The 26,299-nt window shown below is 38.6% G+C and overlaps 1 protein-coding gene across 1 annotated transcript in view; it reads left to right on the plus strand.

Annotated features, from left to right (window-relative positions):
* Positions 1-26,297, plus strand: part of PLCXD3 (phosphatidylinositol specific phospholipase C X domain containing 3) — a gene marked incomplete at its 3' end in the record, with an annotated part of 139,554 nt that extends 113,257 nt beyond the window's left edge. Inside the window, exon 2 of the mRNA XM_013008394.2 lies at positions 25,738-26,297. Within this exon, the coding sequence (XP_012863848.1) occupies positions 25,738-26,297 (560 nt within the window). The remainder of the gene's footprint in view (positions 1-25,737) is intronic.
* Positions 26,298-26,299: the final 2 nt, after the last annotated feature.

Genomic DNA, 26,299 nt, shown 5'->3' on the forward strand with positions numbered 1-26,299 from the left:
CGGGGCTCATTTTATATCAACTGGATACTCTAAGAAATAAAATGTTTCCAATACAATTGGAGCTCTTCCCCACTTGTTTTCTTTTTCCACCAAAACCAACCTCAATTTCCTCTAAACATACCTACCTCTATTTGGAGCCAAAGCTAAGTCAGACACATTAATTTGCCAACTACCTGTGTGTTGAGGCAGCCTCTTTTCTATCAAGTGTCCAAGGAGAACTAGCATCAACCTCTAAGGCTTCACATGAATGCTGCTTGCTCAGGCATTATAATATATAATCTTATATAATATATAATAAGATATACCAGATATATAACAGGTATCCCATATATCTGTTAAAGCTCAAATCCTAGGTTTCTGGTTTTCTAAATGCCCTCAGGTCATCCACGACTTCATTTGACTTTTACCATTGGATTTCATCTGTTTGTTTGTTTTCTCTGATCCTTGGATATTTTCCTTCTATTAAATGCAAGGAAAATGCATTATGAAATACTTTTGAATGAATTCACCTGTTTGCTCTTATATCAGAAAACATTTGAAAAATCAGTGTATTCCATTAAGTTCAGAAACTAAACATGTTTTATTGAATTATGACTCAAAGACGGTTCATAGTTGGAGTTTGAGAATGCGCCTACCCAATATTACGTCTACTCTTACATATGCATTTAGCGTAAAAGTAGAAAAATGCATAGCTATCCCACATATTTTGCAATTTAAATCCATTAACTTTTAGAAATGAATAATGTAATAAGAAGATAGTCTTTTTACAGAAAACTTCATTTAAACCATCATAAAGGCAGAGATTATCTTTGTATAATATCTGTATTTGTTGAAATTAAAATTTTTGTTAGGTAGTTTATATATCTCATGATATTTAGCTTTTTGCCTTTCACATTTTATGTGATTAATACTTATTTACTGATTTGATTTGAATTATTCTTCCAAGGTCAATGTACACACATAATTGTGCCTGAAAATGTCCTATAACTTTGATCATCCTGACGGAAATTCTTAGCCCAATATATGGCTGACATATAGGAGCTAATCTTGGGTTCATTCCCTTTGAAAAGTATTTTATTGCCTTACATAAATATGAATACCTTGAAAGTAGGTAGTTCTTAATTATTTTCAGTCTGTGTAGTAGTTTTATCTCCTAAATTAAACATAAACTCTTACAAATATAATGAAATAAATTGACGCTTTTATTGTTATTTTCATTTAAATCATTAGGCAATGATTAGAATCATTAGAAAATGACCGGTTGTCATTCAATATCATTCCATCCCTCCTCATTATTTCTTTGTTCCTGAAGAAACCAAACATGACTGAGAATAACTGACCTCAAGGTAAAATCAGTAGAAACAGTTTGTGTTAGAAGACAGTATAAATAGTATAATGTATTACAAACTTTTTCATTAAGAATCTTCAGGAATGTAAAACTATTACTTTTACCTTTTACATTTCAAAAAACGTAAAAATGATTCTTTGAGATGTATTTGTTTAGGTGTTGATGCTTTTTAATTTTAATTTTATTTTTTAATGCTTTTTTATTCATGATTTTTTTCATTATGAATTAGGTAGAGGTACATTTGTGAATTAGGCAGACTATCAATTCAGCATTCAATAATTCAAATCACTCATCAATCCCACCTTGATATTATATCCTACCACTTTCTTCTGATTTCTCTTCCCCTCTTGTGGACCACCCTGCTCTTTGTCACCCACTTATACACCTGTCTGCCATCTAGGCCTTTGGATCATCTTTCCACGCTTATCCTTCCCTCCCTTGGGAACTTACTCGGCGGGGGCCCTTTGTTTTGATGCTTCTAGTAGTGGTCTCACACAATAGTTGTCTTTATATGACTGATGAACTTCACTCAGCACTATGTTCTCCAGTTCAATTCATGTTGCGAGGGCTTTGCAGTTTCATCATTGTTTTCAACAAGGCATGGTATTCTATTATGTGTAGATCTCAAATTTTCTTTATCCATTCTTCTACTGATGGGATTTGCGGCTTTTTCCAACTTTTTGCTCTTGTGAAGAGTACTGTGGTGAGCATAGGGATGCCCGTGGCTATTGTTGGTTTAGGAGCTACACCTTGCAAGGGTGATGCTGGATCACATGGGGTTTCTATTCCCCATTGTTTTAGGTAGCGCCACATGGCTTTCCACAATAGTTGTACATATTTACAGACCTACCAGCGGTGGATGAGAGCCCCAGTCTTTCCATAACCTCTCCAGCATTTGTTGTTTACTTTTTAAATTGGTCTGTCATTGTCTGTGGAAGGTGATTTATCTCATGGTTGTTTTATTTGCATCCTGCAAATGGCGAGTGATCATGAATATTTTTTCAAGTGTCATTTCTGGTGAACTACCTTTTCACATCCTGTGTCCAATTTTTCACTGAATTATTTGTATTTGTGGTGGTTTCCCTTATTTCAGTAGTCTGCATAGTTCAGATATCAGTCCATTGGGTGATTGTTGAAGCTTTTCCCCAGTCTGTGTGTTTTCTTTTTACATTTTTGATGAAGTCTTTTGATCCACATAAGTGTCCCAGCTATCTATTTTGTCTTCTTCTGTGTATACTTCCGTCTTTATTTTGGACAGTAAGTCTCCATCCTGAGATAGGGCACTGTGTTAGGCTGGGTGGATGAACGAAACTAATCCAGTGACACTCAGATTTATACAACAAAGAGCTTTATATCAAGAACTAGGTATATATCAAGAACACATCCCAGCCCAGTCTAACTCCAGTCCATAAGTCCAATACTGGTGCATAAGTCCTTCAGACTCATGCAGCCACACGCAACAATGTAGAAAGCAGGAAGATCATAGACTGATGGGTGCAGAGACCTGTGGATCCAAGGTCAGTGGGAACACAGCCGGGCTCAGGCAGCTCTGAGGGTCAGTGGCAGAGAATCCCAGCAGGCAGGAAGGCAAAGCCAGAGGGCCACTCCCCCAAGGACACCGTCTTGACTCCATCCCTAGCCAGGAGGGTAGTTGATCTAAAATCATCTAACGACTGCAGGTTATACTCTATTTTCTATTTGATGATCATGATAGCTCTGGGATTTGCGTTTAGGTATTTGATCCATCTGGAGTTTGATTTTGTACATGGGGTGAGCCATGGGTGCTGTTCCATTCTTCTGCATATGGTAATGCAATGACACATCACAGCACATTTGTTGAAGAGACTGTATCTTTCCCATTTAATGTTTGGGTTTCTTTCTTTTTTGGTGGTGGGGGTGTCCCTTTGTGGAATATCAATTGTCTATAGGTAGATACACTTATTTCTGGGATTTTCATTCTGTCCCATTGGTCTATGTATCTATCAGTGTACCAGTACCAAGCTGTTTTGGCTACTGTGGCTATGTAATAGGTTTTAGGATGGATGGTGAGGGGCTTCCTAGTTCATACTTCTTAAGAAGTTCGTTTTTTATTCTGAGTCTCTTCCCTCTCCATATAAAGTAGACAACTAGTTTTTACATGTCTTTAAAGACTGAAGTTGGTATCTGGATTACAGTTTTGTGGTATTTACCCCTATTGTTCATGTCAATAGTGTCCAGTCACTTATGTGTTTAATCTGGACAAGTCAACAATTCATGTATTATGGTTTGAAGAGTTGGCCTATACACGTATTATTTCCTTTCCTGAAAATGTGTTTAATTTGATACTATGTTAATGAAACTACCAATATAATTACTTTATGATGCAAGGAGATAATTTGTAACGCTCTCTATCATAAAATGATAATGACGTCTTTAAAGTTAACCTGAGACATAGATAAGCCATAGTTATATGATTGGGTTTGGGGCTCTCATGTAATTCTAGCCCTGATCTAAGAACAGTTAGCTCTTATGACATATCACTACTTTATACTTGCCCTCATGAAGAGCTCACTGAAGATATAGGTGTTATAGCAAAGTGTGATAGAGGAATCAGACGGCACTTGGCTGTCAGAAAGAATAGGGTCTGTTTTGGTTTGCTTGTTTTGGGTCTTCTGGTGCCTGCTTCCTGATCCCATCAACCCCTTATGATCACTCAGGCTTCTTCCACACCCAACCCCACCTCCAGGGAATGAACAACAGAAATGCTAGGGGAAGAAAGACAGCAGCTGGTGTAAGATATGAAAATAATAATAATTTATACTTCACCAAGGGGTCATGAGGGTGGGAGGGAGGAGGGAGGAAAAAAAGAGAAACTGGTATGAAGGGCTCAAATAGAAAGTAAATGTTTAGAAAATGATGATGGCAACATATATACAAATACGCTCGATGCAATTGATGGATAGATTGTTCTAAGAGCTGTAAGAGCCCCCAGTAATATGATTAAAGAGAAAAAGAAGAGAGTCTGGGGTTTGAAAGGCTTGCCTTAAAACAAGCGGCCATCTAAGTGAGGCATAAAGCAAATCCACTTGGAAGAAGCACATCAGACTGTGGGCTCAAAGGATTACAAATAGTAAAATCCAAATCTGAAGGAGGAAACAGTATCAGAATTTCAATTGTAAACAACAGTTTTCCGAAGCTGTGGATGGCAGCGGAAGCGCAAAATCCATGTGGAGGGTTAAACCTCCACTCTGACCCTAGTCCAGGCATGTGAAGAGCTGTGTGTGTGTGTGTGTGTGTGTGTGTTAGTCTGGGTAGACTAGAGAAACAAATTCATAGACACACATATGTATATAAGGGAGAGGTTTATATACAAGAGGAATTGAACATTAAGAAAAACATCCCAGTCCAGTCCAAGGTCATAAGTCTAATATTAGCCCATATGTCCGATACCAATCTATAAAGTCCTCTTCGGACTCACGAAACACATGCAATGAAGCCAAATGCAGGACGATCACAAGCCCGTGGCTAGAAAGTCTTTGGGTCTCTGGCGTTGTGAGCATCTCAGTGCCTGCAATGGTTTCTCTGTAGCGTCCCTTTCCCTGCTTGGTTCTTCGGCCTCTGGGAGTTGGGGATTTTTACTCACGAAACTTTAAAATTTGACTCTGAGATCTCAGACTACCCTGTTCTTCCTCTCTTCAGATTTTCTCCTGCTTTTTTGTAGAGGGATCCAGTTGTAGAGGAATCTGTGTTTTCAGTTGCCTGGCTTGCCCCAGAAACTTCCTAGGCCCATACGCTTGCCTTATATCAAGATATTTTATAGTGTCAGAGAGTCTTTCAGGTATGATCTTCAGTAACAAAACACACACACACACACACACACACACACACAAATTACAGGCAAAAACAAATCTTAAAAAGGAGATCTGAGACATTGAGGCAAATGGAAAAGGCTAAAATGAGAAATGCCTGCTATCTGGGAAGAGCAGATCAAGAACGAGTGACATTGGAGGAGGCCATTATCATTAGTGGGTAGCAAAAGGGCTCATTATCCTTGCGGTTTTCCTTGTTCCCTGCTCCATGGCTTCCACCGCCAGCATCTCCAGTATTTGTTGTTTCTCTCAGGGCAGTTGTACAATTCTGAGAGGAGTCAGGAAGAAGTAATAAAATAGAGGCGCCCTGGTGGCATCATGGGCACACACTGAATTGCTAGCCATAAATTTGATGGATTCAGCCCGTCAGAGGAGGCTCCAGGGGATTGAGATGACACTGTCTATTCTTGTGAATGTATAAGGTCTCAGAGACCCAAAGGGGCAGTGCTCCCCTGACTTTGAGAGTCATTATGCATCGGGATTGACTTAATGGCAATGAGTTTTATTTTTCTTTGATTGATTTTTTGTTTAAATTACTATTAAATGAATACATTTTGGGTGTAATTGCATGATTTTTCATTTGACAAATAATGTACCCATTACATCAATTTTAGATATAGTATAGTTATAGATTTTATTTGAAAGTGAGATGTAGATATTTTAGACCCATGATTAATACTCTACATAACCAACTCTGTCGCAATCTTAATAATAAACGTGAACTTTAAGATGAGTGGTTTGTGAACCCCTGCGTCATATAATATGTATGTGTGTGTTCTTCGGTTTCTGGAAAATATGTAGCATTAACATAGCACTTTTCAGAATCTCCACTAGTTGTACATAAGTTGCCATTTTTAGAGGCTAGTTTGTGTGATCTGCCTCTATACACATTGCTTATTATTGCAGCTCTGCTGTGAGGTTGGAAAGCAAAAGGCAGTATATTTTCCTCAACATCTTTAGACTCAAATCCCAAGGATGGAGAAGGGAAAGGGATATTGTGGGAGGACCAAAGCAATAAATAAGCCCCTCTCCTCAAATCCTTCCTTACTAAGGAAAGGTCCAGTGGCTGACAAGAAGCAGGGTTTTGGGAGAGCAGCCTACAATCAAAGGCTCCTATTTCAAGGAGATGTTCTCTCTGTAGCACAAACATGATTAAAGGTAATGTTTTGTTAATTGAGATTTTCATTATTTATAAAAGGAAAACCAATAGTGCCAGACATGCAAGAACAAAGCTCAAAGTTGGACTTCAGAGGCCCTCTGGTCCTCAGATCTAAGAGAAGTTCATACTTGGTCTGGTTATTTTTTTCCCCTTAGAGGAAATACGCATTTTCATTTGGCAGATTTGATTTTAGTTCATTCTATGTATATGTGTGTTCTAAACTAAAGCTGCTTTTCAAGAGGCCACTTATCTGTCTTCCTGTGGGTGGATTTGAACTTCCATCTTTTTGGTCGTGGTTCAACATGCCCACCATTTCCACCACATAGGGACTCCTCTTTCTCATTACTGGGTGACGAATGCTCTGTTAGAAATGTTCCTCTTAAATCTTTGTAATTTATAAATAAGTGCTTCCTGGATCCAGGATTTTCCAATTCGGAAAGCTGCCCTCACTAATTCTGCATTGTCAGGTTCAGAAGGTTATGATGGTGTTATTGCTAGATTCATATATCACTGTTTATAGCCAAATGGAGCCGCGGTGGCCGAGAAGGCTGTGTGTTGGGCTGTCGATGTGCAGCGGGACACTAGCAGCTTCTCCATGGGAGGAAGATGAAGTTTTCTACTCCGGTAAAGACTTACCCTCTGAGACATCCACAGAGGAGGTATACCTTTTTTTTGGTCTTTTTTAATGAGGTCACTATAAGTCAAAATCGACTCAGTAGCAGCAATAAGAGTCCAAAGTAAAAACTTGGAGAATGATTCCACTTGATTCTTAGCTGAGAAGTACTGAGACTGATGCTGCCCCAGGAAGGGAGAGTTCACATTGAATGGCTTCAAGGAAAGTGGACAGTAATTTAGGCATGCTCTATTTTGTGGGGTCTCTTTTAATTATCATTCTTTGCAATTCTGATGATAGCATGTTAAAACAAAGAAATTCCCATTTAAAAGGAAGCTCAATAGATTCACCAAGCATAGCATTTGGAGCACATTTGCTTTTCTGACACTTCACTGGAGCCCTGCTGATCTGAAGCAAGTCACTGTCCCCTCAGCGTAGGTTTAAGTAAATGGCTGGATACTTTACAGAAATTGTGATGAATGTTGAGCTTCTGTACCCCTGAGAGGCATCAATACATCAAGACTTCTCAAGTTTAACCTCTGAGATCCTGGATCAAAGACTTAAGAAATCATTCTCTCTTTATATCTTACTGTCTCTGAGATACAACCAGAGAGCAGACTTTACACAAACATAAAAGATACAGATTTGCCCAAAGAGATATTGCAACACAGCTGTTTTGATGTTCCCTCTTCAAAGGAGTAATCTCAGAATTCCGTGAGATATGGTGATTTGATTTAATATTTAATTTTTAAATATATGTATATTTGTTATATAAAGTTTAGATATTAAATTACAAAGGTATATTTTTAAATTATCTGTTCAACTCTTTTTCGAAATGTTTGGGTTTTTAGTGCATATTGTGCATTAACTTCAATGATGCAAGATACCTTGTATCTTCCAAAAAGATCTTCCTTACATGGTGGAAGACTGCAGCAAGGTTGTGTCTAAGCTAGGCATCAGGATCGGAAGAAGGCTTATTAACAACTTGTGACATGCAACCTTGCTTGCTGCAAGTGAGGAGGACTTGAAGTACTTATTGGGGAAGATAAAGGATTGCAGCCTTCAGGATGGATTACAACTCACTGTCCAGAAGATGAAAATCCTCACAACTGGACCAAATAGGTAACATCATGATAAAGGGAGAAAAGGTTGAAGTTGTCAAAGATTTTGTCTTGTTTGAATCCACAATCAATGCTTGTGGAAGAAGCAGTCAAGAGATCAAAGAATGCATTGCATTAGGCAAATCTGTTGCACAAGACCTCTTTAGAGTATTAAAGAGCAAGGGTGTTATTTTGAGGATTAAGGTGCATCTGACCCAGGCCATGGTATTTTCCACTCATATCCATGTGAATATTGGACAACAAAGAAGATGACCAAGGAAGAATTGATGCATTTGAATTATAATGTTGGTAGGGAATATTAGAAGCACTGTGGACTACCAGAAAACCAAATAAATAGATCTGTCTTGGACGAAGTCTGTCCTTCCGAATGATCCTTAGAAGCGAGGTTGTTGAGTCTTTGTTGCATGTACTCTGGATACGCTAGCAAGAGAAACCAGCCCTTGGGAAAGGTCATCATACTTAAAGAGAAAGTAACCCAAAATGAGGAAGACTGTCCAGGTGATGGATTGACAAAGGGGCTGCAGCAATTTGCTCAAGTCTGACAATAATCGTGAAGATGTTGCAGGAGTTGTGATGATTGTTGCTATGAGTTGGAACGCCCTGGGAGGCACCTAACAACAAACGCCAGACACAGGCACCACAGGGGTGACCTTTCTACTCAGGTTTCATCTGGGTCTCAAATATAATTTGATCAGTTTAACCAATGAAGTATATGAAAATTAAGGAGACTAATTTAGGCTCTTAGATAGGTATAAAATGAAGTGGTTGCTATGTACTTACTTATTTTTTTCTGTCAGCCTGACCATCAATTTATTTCAAATAAAGTGAGCTGATTGTATTTCAAACTGATTACAAACTATTTGTGAATTAATACTGATTTGATAAGCTGTTTTTTATGCCTCCTGCATTATAATTAAAAACAGGATTGTGTTAGGGTGAGTGGTCTAGAGAAACAAACCAGCATAACTATAAATGTATAAGAAAGAGCTTTATCAAGAAGACATCCCAGCTCAGGCCAACGCACAGCTGTAAGTCCGATCTTAGTCCTACGTCCCTCTTCAGACTCACATAGCCGCATGCCAGTGATGCAGAATGATGAACCAGCAAACAGGAAGAGCTCAAGCTGGTAGGTGCACAGTTGTGTGGATCCAAAGTCAGTGGAAACGTGTCAGGGCACCAGCAGCTCACAATGGAGAGCAGTCCACATGGGGCCTCCCCTTGAGGCAGGCAGTGTTCAAGCAAGCAAGCAGGCAAAGGAGCTGGGAGAGAGAGCAGTTCTCGGAGTCCTTCATTCTGGTACCAAAGGCTACATGACCAAAGAGATGTCATCAAGCTACCACTTGACTGGCAGATTTGGCTCCACCCCTAGTGTCTAGTATTATCTCTAACTACCACGATGAGTAAATTATGTTTGTTATAAATGCCATCACGACTAAAGTAGCTTAGATTCCTCCACAAAGAGAGCATATGCTGAGGCCAGAGTTCAGTATTATAACATAGGTGTATAACTCTCAAGGCTAGAATCCACACCACGTATAATATTAGGTAACAAGAAAAGTTCAGACTATTAATACTCTTTCAGAAAGTAGTATTAAAGAAATATTGGGCAGTAGCATTCAGCAGATGACCATGGGGTAGATAGCAGTCTAACATTTAGAGATGAGATTTTAGTCTCCTGGGGTAGAAGCAGGATGTACTTGCAAATATTTCTCTCACCCTGTGGCAGTTGAGGAAATGGCAACACATAGTGACCAAATGAGATGGAGTAGAACTTCCCCCTCGCGTTTCCAAGGCTCGAAGCTTTTCAGAAAGATGACTATCTTTCTCCTCTGGAACCACAGGCAATTTCACCTTTCAGTTCACCTTTCAGTTAGCAACTGAGAGCTTCACAACAGCACCACCAAGGCTCCTTATTAGATGTTATCTATTTGTGGAAACTGACCCCCACATAATTCCCCTTAGTAAGTTTACAATCTAGTGTATGTTGGGGATGCGGAGGCGATGGGTGTCAGGGGAAAGGGAGGACGCTTTGTAGACAGAGAATAAGATAAAAAAACAGGTAAAAAGTTAATGAGCATGACAAGTATTAATTATCTTTAGTTGATCTTTTCCAGTAGGAAAAAAGGCTTTACCACAGAGGAAGAGTGCACGTGGCCAATAAAAGACAACGAAGGTTTTCGGAAACACGAAGCAAGAGGGTGAGCTTTACTCCAGACCTCTGCCTTCCCAGGGAAAGGAGAGATGGTGCCAACTGCTTACTTTCTCCCTGGAAAAGAGCCTCCCCAAACAAACCCACCCTCCCAATTCCTCTCCCTGCAGTGTCCTTTAGGTTCCCAGATGGAAGGGACACGTGGTTCCCACTCCTGTGGCGATGGTCCTATGGTCACAAAAGGTATCAAGGTATCAAATATGCAGAAAAACGGTTGCCAGAAAGTGGGAGTCTTGAAACCTCTCAAACTGTGCCAAATGACAGGAACAGAATGGGCTAGGAAAGGGAACCAGGGGGTACCGTCCACCAGCTGTCACGAAGAGCTGTTGTTATTATGAGTCAGAAGGAGATTGGAAGGCCAGGACAGGGAAATGGGAAGGGCACATTCATGGGCATCCGGAGCCGTAACCCAACGAGGCTTGGGGCCTCAAGGTTCCTGGATGGAATAACACATATCAAAAGTTGGTGTGTTTTATTTGATATTTATTAAACCCCTAATTTTATATAACTTCATCTGGAGCTCAAGGCCAAACTGAGCAACCAACCAGAAATTCATCCCAAGGAGTTTTGTTTTTAATAAATAACACTGGAAAAACAGTGAATGAAGGAGGATGGTACTTAGTATACTTTGCAGATCTGTTTTCACTGCATGCTGGCAGCATGTATATCTTTAGTCACTGTTTAACAAGAAATAGAGTCATTTTGGTTGATTACATGGGCAACATATTACATAAATGAGAAAGAGCTTGCTTGTTAAAAATTAAATTGGAGAAGCCTAAATCCTGCAAGTTGGATCATTTGTCTTCTTGCTCTGACCCTCCAGTGCGTACGTGTCTAGGCAGAAACATTGTCTTAGCCTCACGTGCAGGGATGTTTGTGACCAGGGACACAGAGAGAGCTGTGGGTCTCCGACGTTTTCTCCCTTTGACTGGGCGCCATTTACCCCCTTTCTATGACTCTCTCTTTAGTGGAAAATAGTTGAGTGTTTCACACGGATTTCAACTTTTACAGGTTTTACCCTCGTGGGGTATAAAAAGTACAGCCTCCTATGGGTCTTTCATGTGCATGATTTTATTTCTCTCTTGTAAAACTCTAACAAGTAGGTGTGAAAAGTAATTTAATCAATTAGAAGACCCAAGCAAGAACCCTGAGTGATCTGGAGACCATCCAGGGTCAAACTGTGAGTTAATGATGGCGCTTCCCTTTCAGTCTCGTCTTCTGCCACTGGCTCCACTGCTCTTAATGCACTGTATGGCCTGTCCTCTGTGCGTTAACCGAAAAGACCAATTTAAGGGAATCATTTCCTTGGCAGATGGAGCTGGGATGTCAATGCCTTGTGATATCTGTATGTCCCATTTAAAAAGAAATCAATGCTATCATTTTTAAACAAAAAGCTAAAATATAAACTTTAAAAAAATTTAGTTACAATCTAGCTATTTGAAAAACATTTCTGTAGTTGTATTGTTCTAGTTTTGGAGAGAAAACAAACAACAATGTATATGGACATTTAAATTTTACATAGAAAGGCTTTTTATATATAACCACAAATTTAGCACTTTTTGAAGTATGTAGCTAATAAACCAAATGTAGGTGTGAGATGGAGTACTGAGAATTACTAAACTAATCCTGACTAAAAATCCCCCTGACTTTGTGTCAATTACTACCCATAATTACCTAATCCCTATATGACATCTGAGGCTGTAGTTGTTTGTAGGATCAGAGAGCCAAAAGAAGGAGGGGAAATAGGAATGAAGAACAGATATAAGCAAATGACAAAATTGTAGACCTGTCCGATTATATAATTACTTAAATATCAATAATATAAAAAATTCAACTCAAAGCAGACACTGTTAGTTTTAATTAAAAAAACAAACAAATCTCAGTGGTTTACTATCTACAGGAAACTCACAAATGGGTTAAAGTGAAAAATGGCACACCGTATTAATATTATGTAAAGTAGATTACTAAGAATAATGGATATTACTAAGGATGACGAGTAATACTCATAATCGAAAAGAATAATATATCAGCAACACATAAATGTCATAATTTTATGCATTTAAAAGCAGAATTCCAAAATACATGAAGCAAACATTATAAGGAGAAAGAACAAAATTCATAATACAGTTGGGAGAGGGAGAGGGAGAAGGAAGGGAGAGAGAGATTTACTAACATTAAAAATTTGCATATCTGCAGAGACTCCATATGTTGCCGTGACTCCCAACTGCATTTTGGCAATTCAAACCCACTAGTTGCTCCTCAGGGAGAAGGCGGAGCTGTCGGTTCCAGTGAAGAATCGCCCTCTCAGAACCCTCACGGAGTAGTTCCACTGAGAATCGCATAGGGGCAGTGTGAGTTAAAACGGACTCAATGGCAGTGGGTTCAGTTGGGTTTGAGTTTATTTATTACTGCAATCTTATAGACATTAAAAGAGGAACAAGAAAGTGCTAGGAATAATTTTCTGTCAACAAATTCTACAACTCAGGGGTAAAAACAAAGCATATTTATTTATTTATTTATTTATTTACAAAACCATTTTCTTGGGAGCTAATACATATCGCAATACCTGAATTATTCACTCATATAGAACAAATCCTTACATGGCTGGATGTTATTTACACACACAATACATAGGTTGTTTTTTTTTAAATAAAGTATTATTACCAAAAATGAATCAAGAAGAAATAGTTCACGTTCATTATAAATATTAAAGTTTTATTAAAAACCTCCTCATAATAAAACTCTAAAACTAGCTGGTCACACTATTTATTTGACCAAACATTTATGAGATAAATAATACATAAACTGAACAAATTCTTTCAGAAATAGAGGAGTAAATATTTTTCAGTTCACTTTGTGACATTGATATATGAGTATGAATATCAAAACCAGACAAAGAAAATAAAATACAGACAAGTAAGATTCATGATTATATACATGAAATCACTTATAAAATTATAACTCAAGCTCCACAGTATAGGAAAAGGATAATACAGCATTAAAACTTAGATTTAATACATGAATTCAAAAGTAGTTTCAATAGTCATATGATCATTCCAGTAGATACAAAAGAACATCCCGATAAAATTCCATATTCATTTATTTAAAACATTCGTGTAAAACTAGGGTATTTCCCAATCTAATAAATTGTATCTCCAAAAAACTATAGCTAATAACAATTTTTAATAGTACAAGGCATATACTTTTAAGATTATAAACAAGGCAAGAATATCCAATTTTAAATTTTCTCATCTATATTTTACTGGAGATTGTAGTTCATTGCAATATGTTAGGAAGAAAATAAATGAAAGACATACAAATTGGAAATAAGAAATCATGGGCCTCTCCAAAGGCTGTCTCAATGTCCTCATAATGTTGAAGCAGAAGACTAGGAGAGGTGGGCGGGGGGAGAGAGAGAGAGAGAGAGAGAGAGAGAGAGAGAGAGAAAGAGAGAGAGAGAGAGAGAATACCCAAGAACAAAGTCACATCTTTTTGTACCTGAATCTTGAGAGTTATTTGTATGTTTGTAATGTTTAAAAATATTTCTCTTTAGAGTTTGTGGCTCAGGTTTATTAGAAGTCAATATTCTGTTTATTAGAAGTGAATAAAAGAACATGGATTATGTACTCAAACAGTAGGGATTAAAACAGGAAGTGAACATGAGGGACTAGGATTAATTGGGTGTCCTTTTCAGAGGCTTCCTACCATAATAATCAAGACAAGTAATTGAAACAATATGGTGCTGCCAGATAAGGCTATCTGCAGATGAATTATTACTTAAAGAATACCTATATACAGATAGTCAATGGATTTCAACAAAGGCCCCAAGGTAATTCAATGGGGCAAATGATAATATTTTCAATAATAGGTGTTTGAACAAATTGTGTATCATTTAATATTTTGACCCTTATCTCATGTCTTGCAGAAAAATTAGCTCAGAATATATTGTAGACTCAGACGTCAAAATTAATACTATATACATTTAAAAGGAAGCATTGAAAACATACTGGCATCTGTGGGATAAGCAAAATTTTAAAAAATACAGAAAGCACAAATCCCCCACCCCCACGCACACACACAATAAAATAAACTGGACTTCATCAAAATTTGAAACGACCACTCTTTTAAAGACACCTTTAAGAAATGAAAGATAAACCTTCTCTACAGCACCTAACGGGATGATTTTGAAAATGCCATATTATGTACATAGGAGTTTGCAATAACAGTAATCAATCGCACCTGAAAATATGTATGTGGTTACGTGATGCTGACTTAAGGTGCCATCAAGTTGGTTCTAACTAACAAGGACCATGTAGACAACAGCAAGGGACAGTGCCCTCTGTTACGCTGGAGGTCATTGTCACAGCCTCTGAATCAACCCATCTACAAGATAAGTCAGGATTAAGCCTATAAGCCAATATGACCATGTGAATAAAGGTATCATTCAGTCTTCGGGAATGTTAATGTTTTCTTAAGATACCTTGAGTATTGAATATGGTATTTGGCTACAGTGGGGAATGATAGTGGCAGTACATATGCAACACACTAGTCAAGTTTGATTCTTACTTTAAAATAAAAATATAAATAGAAGCAGAATAATGTAATTTTCTCCCAAAGCCAAATGAATTATCTTTACCCTTAATTATTGCCAAATATTAGTGTTTTGAATAGAGTTTTTGCTCGAGATATCTGTTGAAAGAATGCTCTTATGTATAAGGCTATATCTTTATCTATCCTCAGATTTTAAATTAAATTATGAGCTACTTAAAGTCAAGAATTATGTCTATTTTTTTCTTTTATATCTTCAACTTTTTGACAGTGGCAAAAATCAGCTAGATGCAGATGTTCCTGTCTTACACTGTGAATGTCACTCCCGGGGGTCCTTTACCCTGGTGGCCTAAAAAGCCTTTTGCATTTAGCCAATTAGTCATTGTTACGGTTTAATTCTTTTCAAGATCCCATTGTAATTGCCAGAAACTTTTTCCTCCTCACTGTTTGATACAAAATACTACCTAAAGATGTTTATCATACTGCACTGTGATTATTTACCTGTGTTCATCACACATCAAGCTGAAGAGTCAAGAGTGTGGGAACAAGCTTTTCTTGTCTTTAGCAAAGTCATAGCGCATACCAAGTACTTAAAAAACGTGTGAATGAATGAGTGATAAAAGAATAAAAAAGTCAGATGTTTTTTTCCATGAAGCACAATTATTTCCATGAAGCAAACATTTGCAAAAGAGAATTAGTGGATCTTATTTTCTACAGAGAGAGGCTAACTTAACTTGTCAATCAGATTGGAATCAAACATATATCACCTTAAGCAAAATAAATTAGTAAATTTTTATAGTGTAAGGAGATTTTAATCAGAATACTGCAATTGCCTCAGGTTGTTATATCACTTTTTACTTACCATATCAAATAGAGCATACTTGCAAATATAGTCTCAATGATAGCATAATAATTTTATGTTGGTTCAAATAGGGATATTTTAAGTTATGCTTTGTACACTAACAAGAATAATTTACCAAATATTTTATATATTATTGAATAAAATATTACCATAAATATAGTGGCTTTCAGCCTTCAGTATAGATTATGACTCAACCCAAAGAAAACTACACCTGGACAAATAGATAATATCATGATATGCGGAGAGAAGATTGAAATTGTCAAAGATTTCAGCTTGGTCACGTGGCTTTCAACAAGTGATTTATTATCTCACAGCTTCTGTGAATCAGGAGTGTAAGAGCAAGTTAGTGAGTCCTCTGATCACCATCCCAACATGCAGAGTTTAAAGCATTGGTGATAGCTGCTCCTCATTTGAAACCCAGGGTCTTCTTCTATAATATTGGTTGTGGGCAGAATTTAGTTCCTTTTAGTTAAAGGGATGAGGTCCTCAACTCCTAAAGGCCACCCCTGTCAATTGCCACATGACCCTGTGGCCTGAACAACAGGAAAGTATCTGTAGCTTCTGTTCTGATGCCAGCAGGTCTACTCATGACCACTGCTCTCTACTCAACACCCAGTTAACTGCTTAGGGACCTTGGTTACATCTGAAAAGAAAAAAAAAACAACTTACTGTCAAAGGTTATGTCCCGTGATATTTACCATATTCAGAGGAGGGATGTTGTCTACAAGGTTGTATACCAGAAGGTCTAACTTTCACATGCAAATTGAATATACTGTGGGCACGCTTAGTGTTCAAAGGAACATCCTTGCTTTTCAAGGCCCTAAAGCGATCTTGTACAACAGATTTACCTAACACAACTCACTTTTTCATCTCTTGAATGTTGCTTCCACAATCATTGACCGTGAATCCAAGTAAGATGAAATCCTTCACAACTTCAATCTTCTCTCCAGTTACCACGTTATCTGTGAGGACTGTGACCTTCTTTACATTGAGTTACAATCCACACCGAAGGCTTGAAGACCCTTGATCTTCATCAGCAAGTGCTTTAGGTCCTCCTCTGCATGTTTCGTTATCTGCATAGCACAGGTGGTCAATATGCCTTCCTCAGATCCTAATGCCACATTCTTCTTCAGATAAGCCAGCCTCTTCATTGATTTGCTCAGCGTACAGATAGAATCAGTATGGTGAGAAGATTCAGTTGCCTCATAATCATGTGACAGTTGGACATTGAATAAGGAAGACTGAAGAACGAGTGATGCCTTTGGAGAAGAACATTGAAAGTACCGTGGACGGCCAAAAGCACAAATGAGTCTTGGAAGAAGTACAGCCACAGGGCTCCTTAGAGGCAGGGGTGGCCAGTCTTCATCTTCCATACTTTGGACATGTTTTCAAGAGACATGTCCACAGTACCTGGAGAAGGACATCATGTTTGGTAAAGTAAAGGGCAGTGGAAAAGAGAAAGGCACCCAAGGAGATGGATTTGATGCCATGGCAACAACCATGAACTATGGGAACAATTGTGGGGTTGGGACAGGACCAGTCGGTGTTTCTATCTGTTTTGCATGAGGATGCTATGGGTTGGAATGGATTTGATAGCACCTAACAACTATAAAAGTGCAACAGAAGGTCAGGAGTGCTGGTGGCATAATGAGTTATTCATGGAGCCACCAACTGCAAGCTCAGCAGTTCAAATTCACCAGCTGTTTCACATGAGAAAAATGAAGAATTTCTACTCCCATAACGATTTTCAACCTTGGAAATTGACTCTTCTACCTTGCCCTACAGGTTTGGTATTAGTCAGCATGAACTCCATGACCGTAGGTAGTGTGGGATACCAGAAGGTGGATACTTTGGAAGTCATCCTAGAATTGTGCCTACCATACCAAATGGCAGGTTAAGAAACTTTAAACCCTGTATTACCGGATACCATAAAATGAGATGATTACAGACATTTCCTTGTGTATGTGTGTGTGTTGAGTGGTGTGCAGTGGTTCTGATTCATAGAAGCCCCATGTAAAGCAGAAGGAAACATTGCCTAGGCCAGTGGTTTCCTCATAGTAGAAAGAGGATGCTGTCTGCTCCCATAAAGATTTGTGGTCTCAGCAATCCACTATAGGGTCGTGATGAATTGGAATCAACTCAATGGCAATGGGTTTTGGTTAAATACCAATTGGTTAGACAATATTAGTATGTATGTAGAATGGGGAGTAATTCCAGTTGAATGTTCAAGAACACTTTTGACATTAATATAAAACTCACTGCGATCGAGTTGATTCCAACTCACAGTGGCCCCATAGGACAGGGTCGAACTGGCCCTGTGGGCTTCTGAGACTGTGACCCTTTACCAGAGTAGAGAGCCTCATCTTTCTCCTGTGGCATCTGGCTCAGACCTCTTCCTTTTAAGGGGCTCAGCTTTTGGTGGCTCGGGACTACCTCATATTTACTATTTTCATCATCTCTGTTTTTATGACATGTGTTAGTTTAGCAGCTATGTGTTAGTTTAAACTTTGTGAAGAACTGTTATTGAGAGCTTGCCCTCTCTGTAGCTCATACTGTTTGTGTAAATAGTGTTGTCACTTAAGCTTTTAATATGTCCATGCCAACAATTCATGTATTGTCATTTAAAAAGCAGGGCTATACATGTGTAATTTCCTTTTTATCAACTAAGTTCTAAATTTTATACATCTGGCTAACCTACTGATATTAACAACAGAATTATTTATGCCCCATGGGGAGCATTTATGTTGTTCTTCAATAAAATGATAATGGCATGTTCTCAAGTTAGAATTTGGGACTATTGATCACAAATTATCTTTTTTTGAACTCCAAAGAGTTGCTCTAGCCTTTCTTCATTATCTCTGTGTGCATAGTTATCAATTTATGCATCTAGGACTCCCCTAGGTTGTAATGAACACTCCACTGGAGGAGGAACTGCTTTCTACTCAGTGGTTTGTATGGGATTCAATTCCTGGTGGCCTCCTGAACTGAAAGCCTTCATGCCTCTCTTGCTGTTCAGAGGCACCCTTTGGTTCCTCGTTATGAAGGGCAAGCCAACATGCTGGGAATCCCTGGGTATCACAAATGGTTTAGCATTTGACTGCTAACAAAGAGATTGGTGGTTTGGATACACTGAGAGGCACCTCATTAGAAGGGCCTGGAAGTCTACTTCCAAAAGAACACCACCATTGGAAACTCTATTGTGCTGTTGTTAGTAGATGCCATCAAGTCAGCTCTAACCCATAGCAACCCCATTGTTCCTAGGCCTGTGTCCACTGATTCAACCACTGTGTCAATCCGGGTCTTATAGGACCTTCCTCTTTTTCTCCACCCCTCCACTTTACTGAACATGATGTCCTTCTCCAAGGACTGGTCTCTCCTGACAATATGTCCGGAGTATGTAAGACACAGTCTTTCTATCCTTGCCTCTAAGGAGCACTCTGGCCTTCTTCCAATACAGATCGGTTTGTCATTTTAGCTATCCATGGTACTTTCAATATTCTCCAGCAACACAGTTTAAAGGCATGCATTCTTTTCATTCGATGTCCAACTTTCACATGCATGTGCTGCAATGAAGAATGCCAGGGCTTGGGTCAGGTGCACCTTAGTCCTCAAAGTAACATCCTTGCTCTTCAACATTTTACAAAGGTCTTGTGCAGCAGATTTACCTAATGCAGTAAGTCTTTTGATCTCTTGACTGCTGCTTCCGTGAGCATTGACTGTCGACAAAAGACAAAACCCTTAGGCACCATACTGCCTGAAGGAAAGCAGGCTGAGCAGAAACTAACAAAAGTGCCCATTAAAAAAAAAAGATAAAAATTGGTCTGTGTGTTTGTTGGTTTTATTATTCAAAACCATAGCAAGTTGGTTGGATTGTGCTGAGTATGAAATTGGAGTGCCCAACAGCAGCTCCTGTCTGAAGAAAGAGGGCAGCTTTAACCCAATATTGAGAAGCCAATGTGAGACTCAAGATAATCGCATCACCAAATTTCTTGCCCAAGATAAGAATTTTCATTTGTTGTTAAAGGTGAAGACTTCGAGAGCCTAGGAATACTGAGTCAGTGTATTAGAATTAGGAGGCTAAATAAGTCACAATGTTCTGGCTGTTCCCATTATCCAAGAAGAATACTGTTTGACACTCTCTTGTTCCTGGGCAGATGGGAGATAGATGTGGCTTTCTGTCCATGTAAATAGTTACAGTTTTGGAAACTCAAATTATCAGTCCTGCCCTGTCCTACAGGGTCACCGTGTGTCGATTGGCTTGATGGCAGTGAATTTTTGAGTTCATGGGCAGGGATCCCTGGTTTTAGAGGCAAAAACTAGTTGATTTTTTTCTCTCAATTGTTGTAAGGACATCAAGAGCTGCTTTATTTTTATTCTGACTTCAAACAAATAGGAAACTTCATGTGTTAATAAAAATGATGAAATAGAGGAGAGAGTATCATTTTGAACAACATTTAAAAATTGGAAATACTCCTTTTGGGCCAATACAAGATGATGTATTTTCTCCCCAGATGCATGGACAGTACTATGAATCTTGTGATGATTTAATTATCTTCCCCAAATAATACATACAGCATATCACTGACAGTGCATCATTCTGCACCGGAGGCTGTGCATAAGCCTCCGAGATTTCTGGATTAAAATAAATATTCGTAGAAGTCTCTTCCTGTTATTTTTTTATTATTATTTTGTTTTTAGCTTTACTTTTTTTTTCAAACCTTGAAAATATATTTTCCTTGAGGGGCGACACATAATTTAATCTATAACTACAATTGTACATTCACAAGATTTTCAAATATTAACACAATTCCTGGTCTATTTTTCTCATTTTCATTGCCATAGTATAAAAACAAAGAAACAAACAACACCTAAATCTACCAACTCAATTCTGACTTGCAGGGACCCCAGAAAGGCTGAGTAGGATTGCTCCCAAAGGTGTGTGCAAGTATACCTCTCTATGAGAGCAGACAGCCTCGTCTTCCTCTGGCTAAGCAGCTGCTGCATTTGAACTTCGAACATTGTGGTTAGCAATCCAATGTCTCACACACAACACCGCCAGGTTTCCAGGTATCTACATGACCGACGAATTTAAAGCCACAGTGACTCAAAGAGTTAATCACAGGAGAAACAAATGAATCCTATGTAAATCCTTTTATGTTTTCTTCTATTGTATCTTCTTCCAGATTACAGCAAACAAACAACCCTCACCGCCATCCAGTAGGCTCCGATTCCCAGCAACAGCCCCGGGGAGTAGGACCCTGGGTGTCTAGGCTGCAAGTCTTCCTGGAATGAGAAGCTCATTTTTTTGCTGTGCAGATGTTGGTTCTGTGGCATGGCTGACCTTGCTCTTTAGCAGGCCAGCACATCACCCCTAGGCCACCGAGGCTCGTTTATGAGATTATGGAAACAACTCAGCACCCACCTTTGTGCTTAAGCTCACTACAGTTTTTCACTTTGATTATATAGGCATTATTAAATTTGGGGGGAAGCTAAAAGTAAAAAGTAGCTGAGTAGAAAAGCTATGGTAGTTCCTACAGAAAGGCCTAGATCCAAATCAGCTGTTTGGGGCTTTTGTTTTATCTTTTTAGTGTGAAAAAAAGAAAGTTGTTGTCAAACACAAATAAAAGACAGTGAACATGATGGGGTTTTCTGAGAAGCTTTCAAAAGGGTCGTTACAAGGGATACTTATTGTCCGTAAAAGAGAAACTGGTGTGTCTCAAGGACAATGGCGGCCCAGTGGTGAAAAGAGCCCTGGAATGGGTGCTGAGCAGGGCTGCTGTGGCATGGTCCTCCGGAGAAAGACAAGCCTTTCAGTGGTTGTCAAATGGTACAGCCCCAGAGCCCACCATCCCAGGCAGTTGCTGTGAGTCAGAATAGACCATAGCCATTTGGGTTTGGTTTTACCTTTGCTTCAAACGCCCCAAAATGGTTTTGACTTTTATTCTGAAGTGGTTAAGATAAAGCCAAAAGACTATTTGAATCCTAGATCATTTAACTCTACCTCATCTTAAATTCATCCCTTTAAAATGTCTTTCTTAAGCACACCTCTCTGTGTATTATGAGCCGTGAAACCAGTTTGGTTAGCTTTTTCATTTATAATCACAACCAACTGTGCAGCAACTGATAAATCAATGTGCTAAAATGGAAATCCCTGTTAAAATATGCCAATACCAGATCCAAACGGCCAGTTTTGCGTCTAAAGACCATGCTGACATTTCCTTACAATTCAATTTACTTAAAATATTTCAAGAGCAAAGAGTTCCAGATTAAATTAAACATGTTATTTCTGTAATTTGGGAGGTGGGCTAACTTTCATAGTTGGGGGAAAATGACTAATTCTGAGGAATTCCCTGTTTCAAATCTTAAAGATTCTGATTTACAGGATATCCAAATAGTCTCCAAAATTCTTTCTCCGATGATGTAACATGGTATATGAAATCTGCACTCGTGTGTTTCCTATGACTGGTTACAGCGAGATGGAGAAAGGCAGGTGTATGGATAGATGCAGACGTAGGTTTAGACAGATGTTGATAGGACACATAAGTAGACATGTTTCCATCACTGAAAACAACTGTTTCAAATAGCTCATCAGAGAAAGGCCCTGAGAAGATGGATGGATGGAGAGATTTAGAGGTGTGTATGTTGAAGTATATGGAATTAGTGAAAGAATGAGGGGGGATTAGTGGTTCCGTGGATGAATTCTCACCTGGGAATCCTGGGTTTGACCTGCCGCCAATGTGCATCCCTCTGCCAGGAGAAGTCTGAGTGTTACTGTGATGCTGAACAAGTTTCATGGAAACTTTCAGATTCAGACAGACTAGGGAGGGAGGTCTGGTGATCTACTTCTGCAATCAGACAATGAAAACCCCCTGATTTAACCAGGCTTTGTTCCTTTACCAGTCCTGGGAATGGTGTAGGACCAGGGAGAATCTTGTTCTGTTTGTGTATGGCATGGGCATGAGCCAGGAGACACCACGGTGGCAGTTAGCAACAACAATGAGAACACTGGACAAAGGTGTTCTTGGGGTATCTGGATCAAAACTGGAGCAGCAGAGTTTGGGAAAGCATGATTATAACAGATGGAAAATAATCATCCTGAGACAGGGTATGGAAGATGAAATGGTGTGCAGGAAAGGTACTTCTCTCACCTTTTCTTGTCTTGGCCTATGTTGCCTCCACAGTTATTAACAACTGAGCATTTTGAAAATCAGAATTTGAAGTACTTTTGTCCTTTATAATGTAGGGACACATTAAAAATTAATTTTAGCTAATCAGCATGTCACACTCAAGAACTAAAGGAAGCTGGCACGGGCCATGTCTCTATAGGACATATGATTGGTGCTGTGTTAAATGCAGCATTTCATACCTTACTCACATTTCTTTGTCTATTCTATCAAATATTAACTTTTGGTTTCATTTTCTTGTTTGTTTTTAAAGTCTTGATTTCATTATAATTACTTTAAATTTTGCACTATTTATAATTGCTAATGTTTTAATTCTTCTAAATATAATGAACATGCTTGTCATTTAATTTAGCATTGAAATTGTCTTAATGTTGATTGAGGTATTACAAACAAAAATTCTAATTCGAAATTAAAAAAAGAAAGAAAGAAAAGAACTAAAGGAAGCGTTAAAAATAAAATTTAAGTGGTCCAAATATTTTTTGAAATGGGACTCAATACTTGTATGCATATCTTATACTTATATCTTATATTGCTACATTTCTATATTTCTGATACTTGTAGCCACCAAAAATAAATGATCCCTGTTCTTCCTAGGAAGAAAGTCTTCTATATTAAAAATAAAAAACAAAAAAAACCCCAACTTCAAAGAAGCTTTAATTTTTGAGAGACTATGTCTGTGAAGAAGTAGTCTAAATAATTTCTAAATGTATCAGCTGTGTTAAATTGTAAGAAATATTCGTTGTTTCTTTAATATCTAAAAATGACTTGACCTAATTGGAATTTCCAATTGCCCAATCTAAAGCAGGACTAACATCGATTTATCAGCATTGCACTCTTTCATTGCCTTATTTAAAGAGCCCTGGTGGCATAGTAGGTCACACACTGTTCTACTAAGCCACAAGGTCACCAGTTCAAGGCTCAAAGCTGCTATGTGGAAGACAGATGAGGCTTTCTGCTCCTCTAAGTACTTACAGCCTCGGAAACCCACTTGGGCAGTTCTTCTCCACCCTGTAGGGTTGCTTTGAGTTGGAATTGACTGAATGGCAATGGATTTTTTTTATTGCTTCATTTATCCTCCCTTTTATTACTTGATCTATTTGTACTTTCCAAAGTGTGTGAAGAAACATTTTGTATACTGATTTTCTGCTCCGTTCTTTATGTAGTTGAGGCAAATATTCTATGTTTAAAGTCAACCAGAATAAGAGGAAAGGGCAAGATTTAAAATAAAATATTTCATAACTAGTGAATCTCAATAAATTACACTTTATGGTAGTCACTTGTTATGTAGATAGATATAGATAATTGTATGAGTACATTAAGTTGTTGTTTCAGATAAATAAAATATTATAGTTTGAGTTTTAAAATATTGATCAGAAGCAGTTTTCCTATCATTGTCCAAAAAGTTTTGGACTATTGAGTCCTCTGCATATTATAAAGCCAGTGGCTTTCAAGTGGCTTCCAATTTGTGGTTATCCATGTGCCAGAAGAGAGTGTGCGCCCTAGGTTTTGTTTCAGCGATAACTAAAGTTGGAAGACACATCTGCAATGAGACATGTCAGTTACATGATCTTCGCATAGAGAGTTCAGTAACATTGAGTATGTCCATCATGTTGATCAAACATCACCATGTACTGTTACCAAAGTTTCTGTCATCCTTACCAAAAAAAAAAAACAAACATCAACATCGCCTAAGAGTTGTGTCTCTCCCCAACTTACAAGCACTATAAACTTGGCTTTCCACATGCTTGCCTAGTCTAAATCGTTCATGTAAGTAGACCGTAGCTGTTTCCTTTCTCTTTGTGACGGGTTTGCTGGGGTTCATACTGTTTGTAAAGTTTCTCATGTTGTAGCAAGTGTCAGGGCTGCATTTCCCCTTCTGGCTGAGTCGTGGTCATATGTATAATTTTGTTTATACGTCCATCTGTTGATGGGAATTAAACTAGTTCCACTCGTTGTCTGTTGTGAATAACGCTGCAGTCAACCTACGTGTACGAGTATCTATCTTTCTGTTTTGAATTCTTTCAGATGTATACTTCTGAGTGGACTTGCTCTGTCGTACAGTATTTTAAAGTCTAACTTTGTGAGGGACCGTAAGACTTTTACACAGTGGCTGAGCCATTTTTCGGTCTCATCAGTAATATATGAAGTTTCCAATTTCTCCACATCCTTACAAGCACTTATTACTTTTTGTTTGCTTATTATTATATTATCCCCATAGATAATGATCGATAATTGAATATATATTTTATATACTTATTTTAAATATATAAACATTGATAATTACAAATATATTTGTCTTATGACTGAATCTTTTAATGCATTTACCTTTACTCTAATTTATAATATACCATTTTACTATGAATCACCATGTGCCCATGTTGCTGTTGTGTGGTCTTGAGTCAATTCCAGCTCAGAGCATTCTATATTACCGGGTGCACTATCCCCTCTGGGTTTTATTGCTGATTTTTCAGAAATAAAGTGGCAGACCTTTTTTTCCAAGGTAGCTCTGTTTAGGCTAGAACCTCTAACCCTGTGGTTGACAACTGAGTGCATTAACCATTTGCACTACCCATGAAGTCCCTGTTTATGGGCCCTTCAAAAAGTTCATGGAAAAATAGAATGAAAAGATAAGTGGATCTTTCTGAAGCCCCTTGTACTATACTAGGCTATGAAAAGGAAACTCCGATCACATGGGGATTCGCTAGGTAAATGTTGCTTAGCGTTTCTTAGGCTTCTATGAAGTTGTGGTATGGGCTCTCTGTCAGAGAAAAAAGCGAAACAGGAGGACAGAAGAAACGGTGCTATTAGGGCTGAGACATAACTATTTTCTATCTTATTCTCCTAGGATCTCATGATTCCTTCAGCTTCTACATTGATGAAGCCTCGCCGGTAGGGCCTGAGCAGCCAGAAACTGTCCAGAATTTTGTCTCTGTGTTTGGAACTGTGGCCAAAAAGCTGATGCGAAAATGGTTAGCCACTCAGACAATGAACTTTACTGGTCAGCTGGGAGCTGGTATTCGGTATTTTGATCTCCGAATTTCCACCAAGCCCAGAGACCCTGACAACGAACTGTACTTTGCTCATGGCTTATTCAGTGCCAAGGTCAATGAAGGCCTTGAGGAGATCAACTCATTCCTCACAGACCATCGTAGGGAAGTAGTGTTCTTAGACTTCAACCACTTCTACGGGATGCAGAAATACCATCATGAGAAACTGGTCCAGATGCTGAAAGACATCTACGGAAACAAAATGTGCCCAGCGATTTTTGCCCAGGAAGTAAGTCTACAGTACCTGTGGGAGAAGGAGTACCAAGTCCTGGTCTTCTACCACAGTCCAGTGGCTCTGGAAGTACCCTTTCTCTGGCCGGGTCAGATGATGCCAGCACCCTGGGCCAACACGACAGATCC

Source organism: Echinops telfairi, unplaced genomic scaffold (genome assembly GCF_000313985.2).
Source record: "Echinops telfairi isolate 266 unplaced genomic scaffold, ASM31398v2 ScPeMD7_7469;HRSCAF=8507_1, whole genome shotgun sequence".
In the NCBI taxonomy this organism is placed as follows: Eukaryota; Metazoa; Chordata; class Mammalia; order Afrosoricida; family Tenrecidae; genus Echinops; species Echinops telfairi.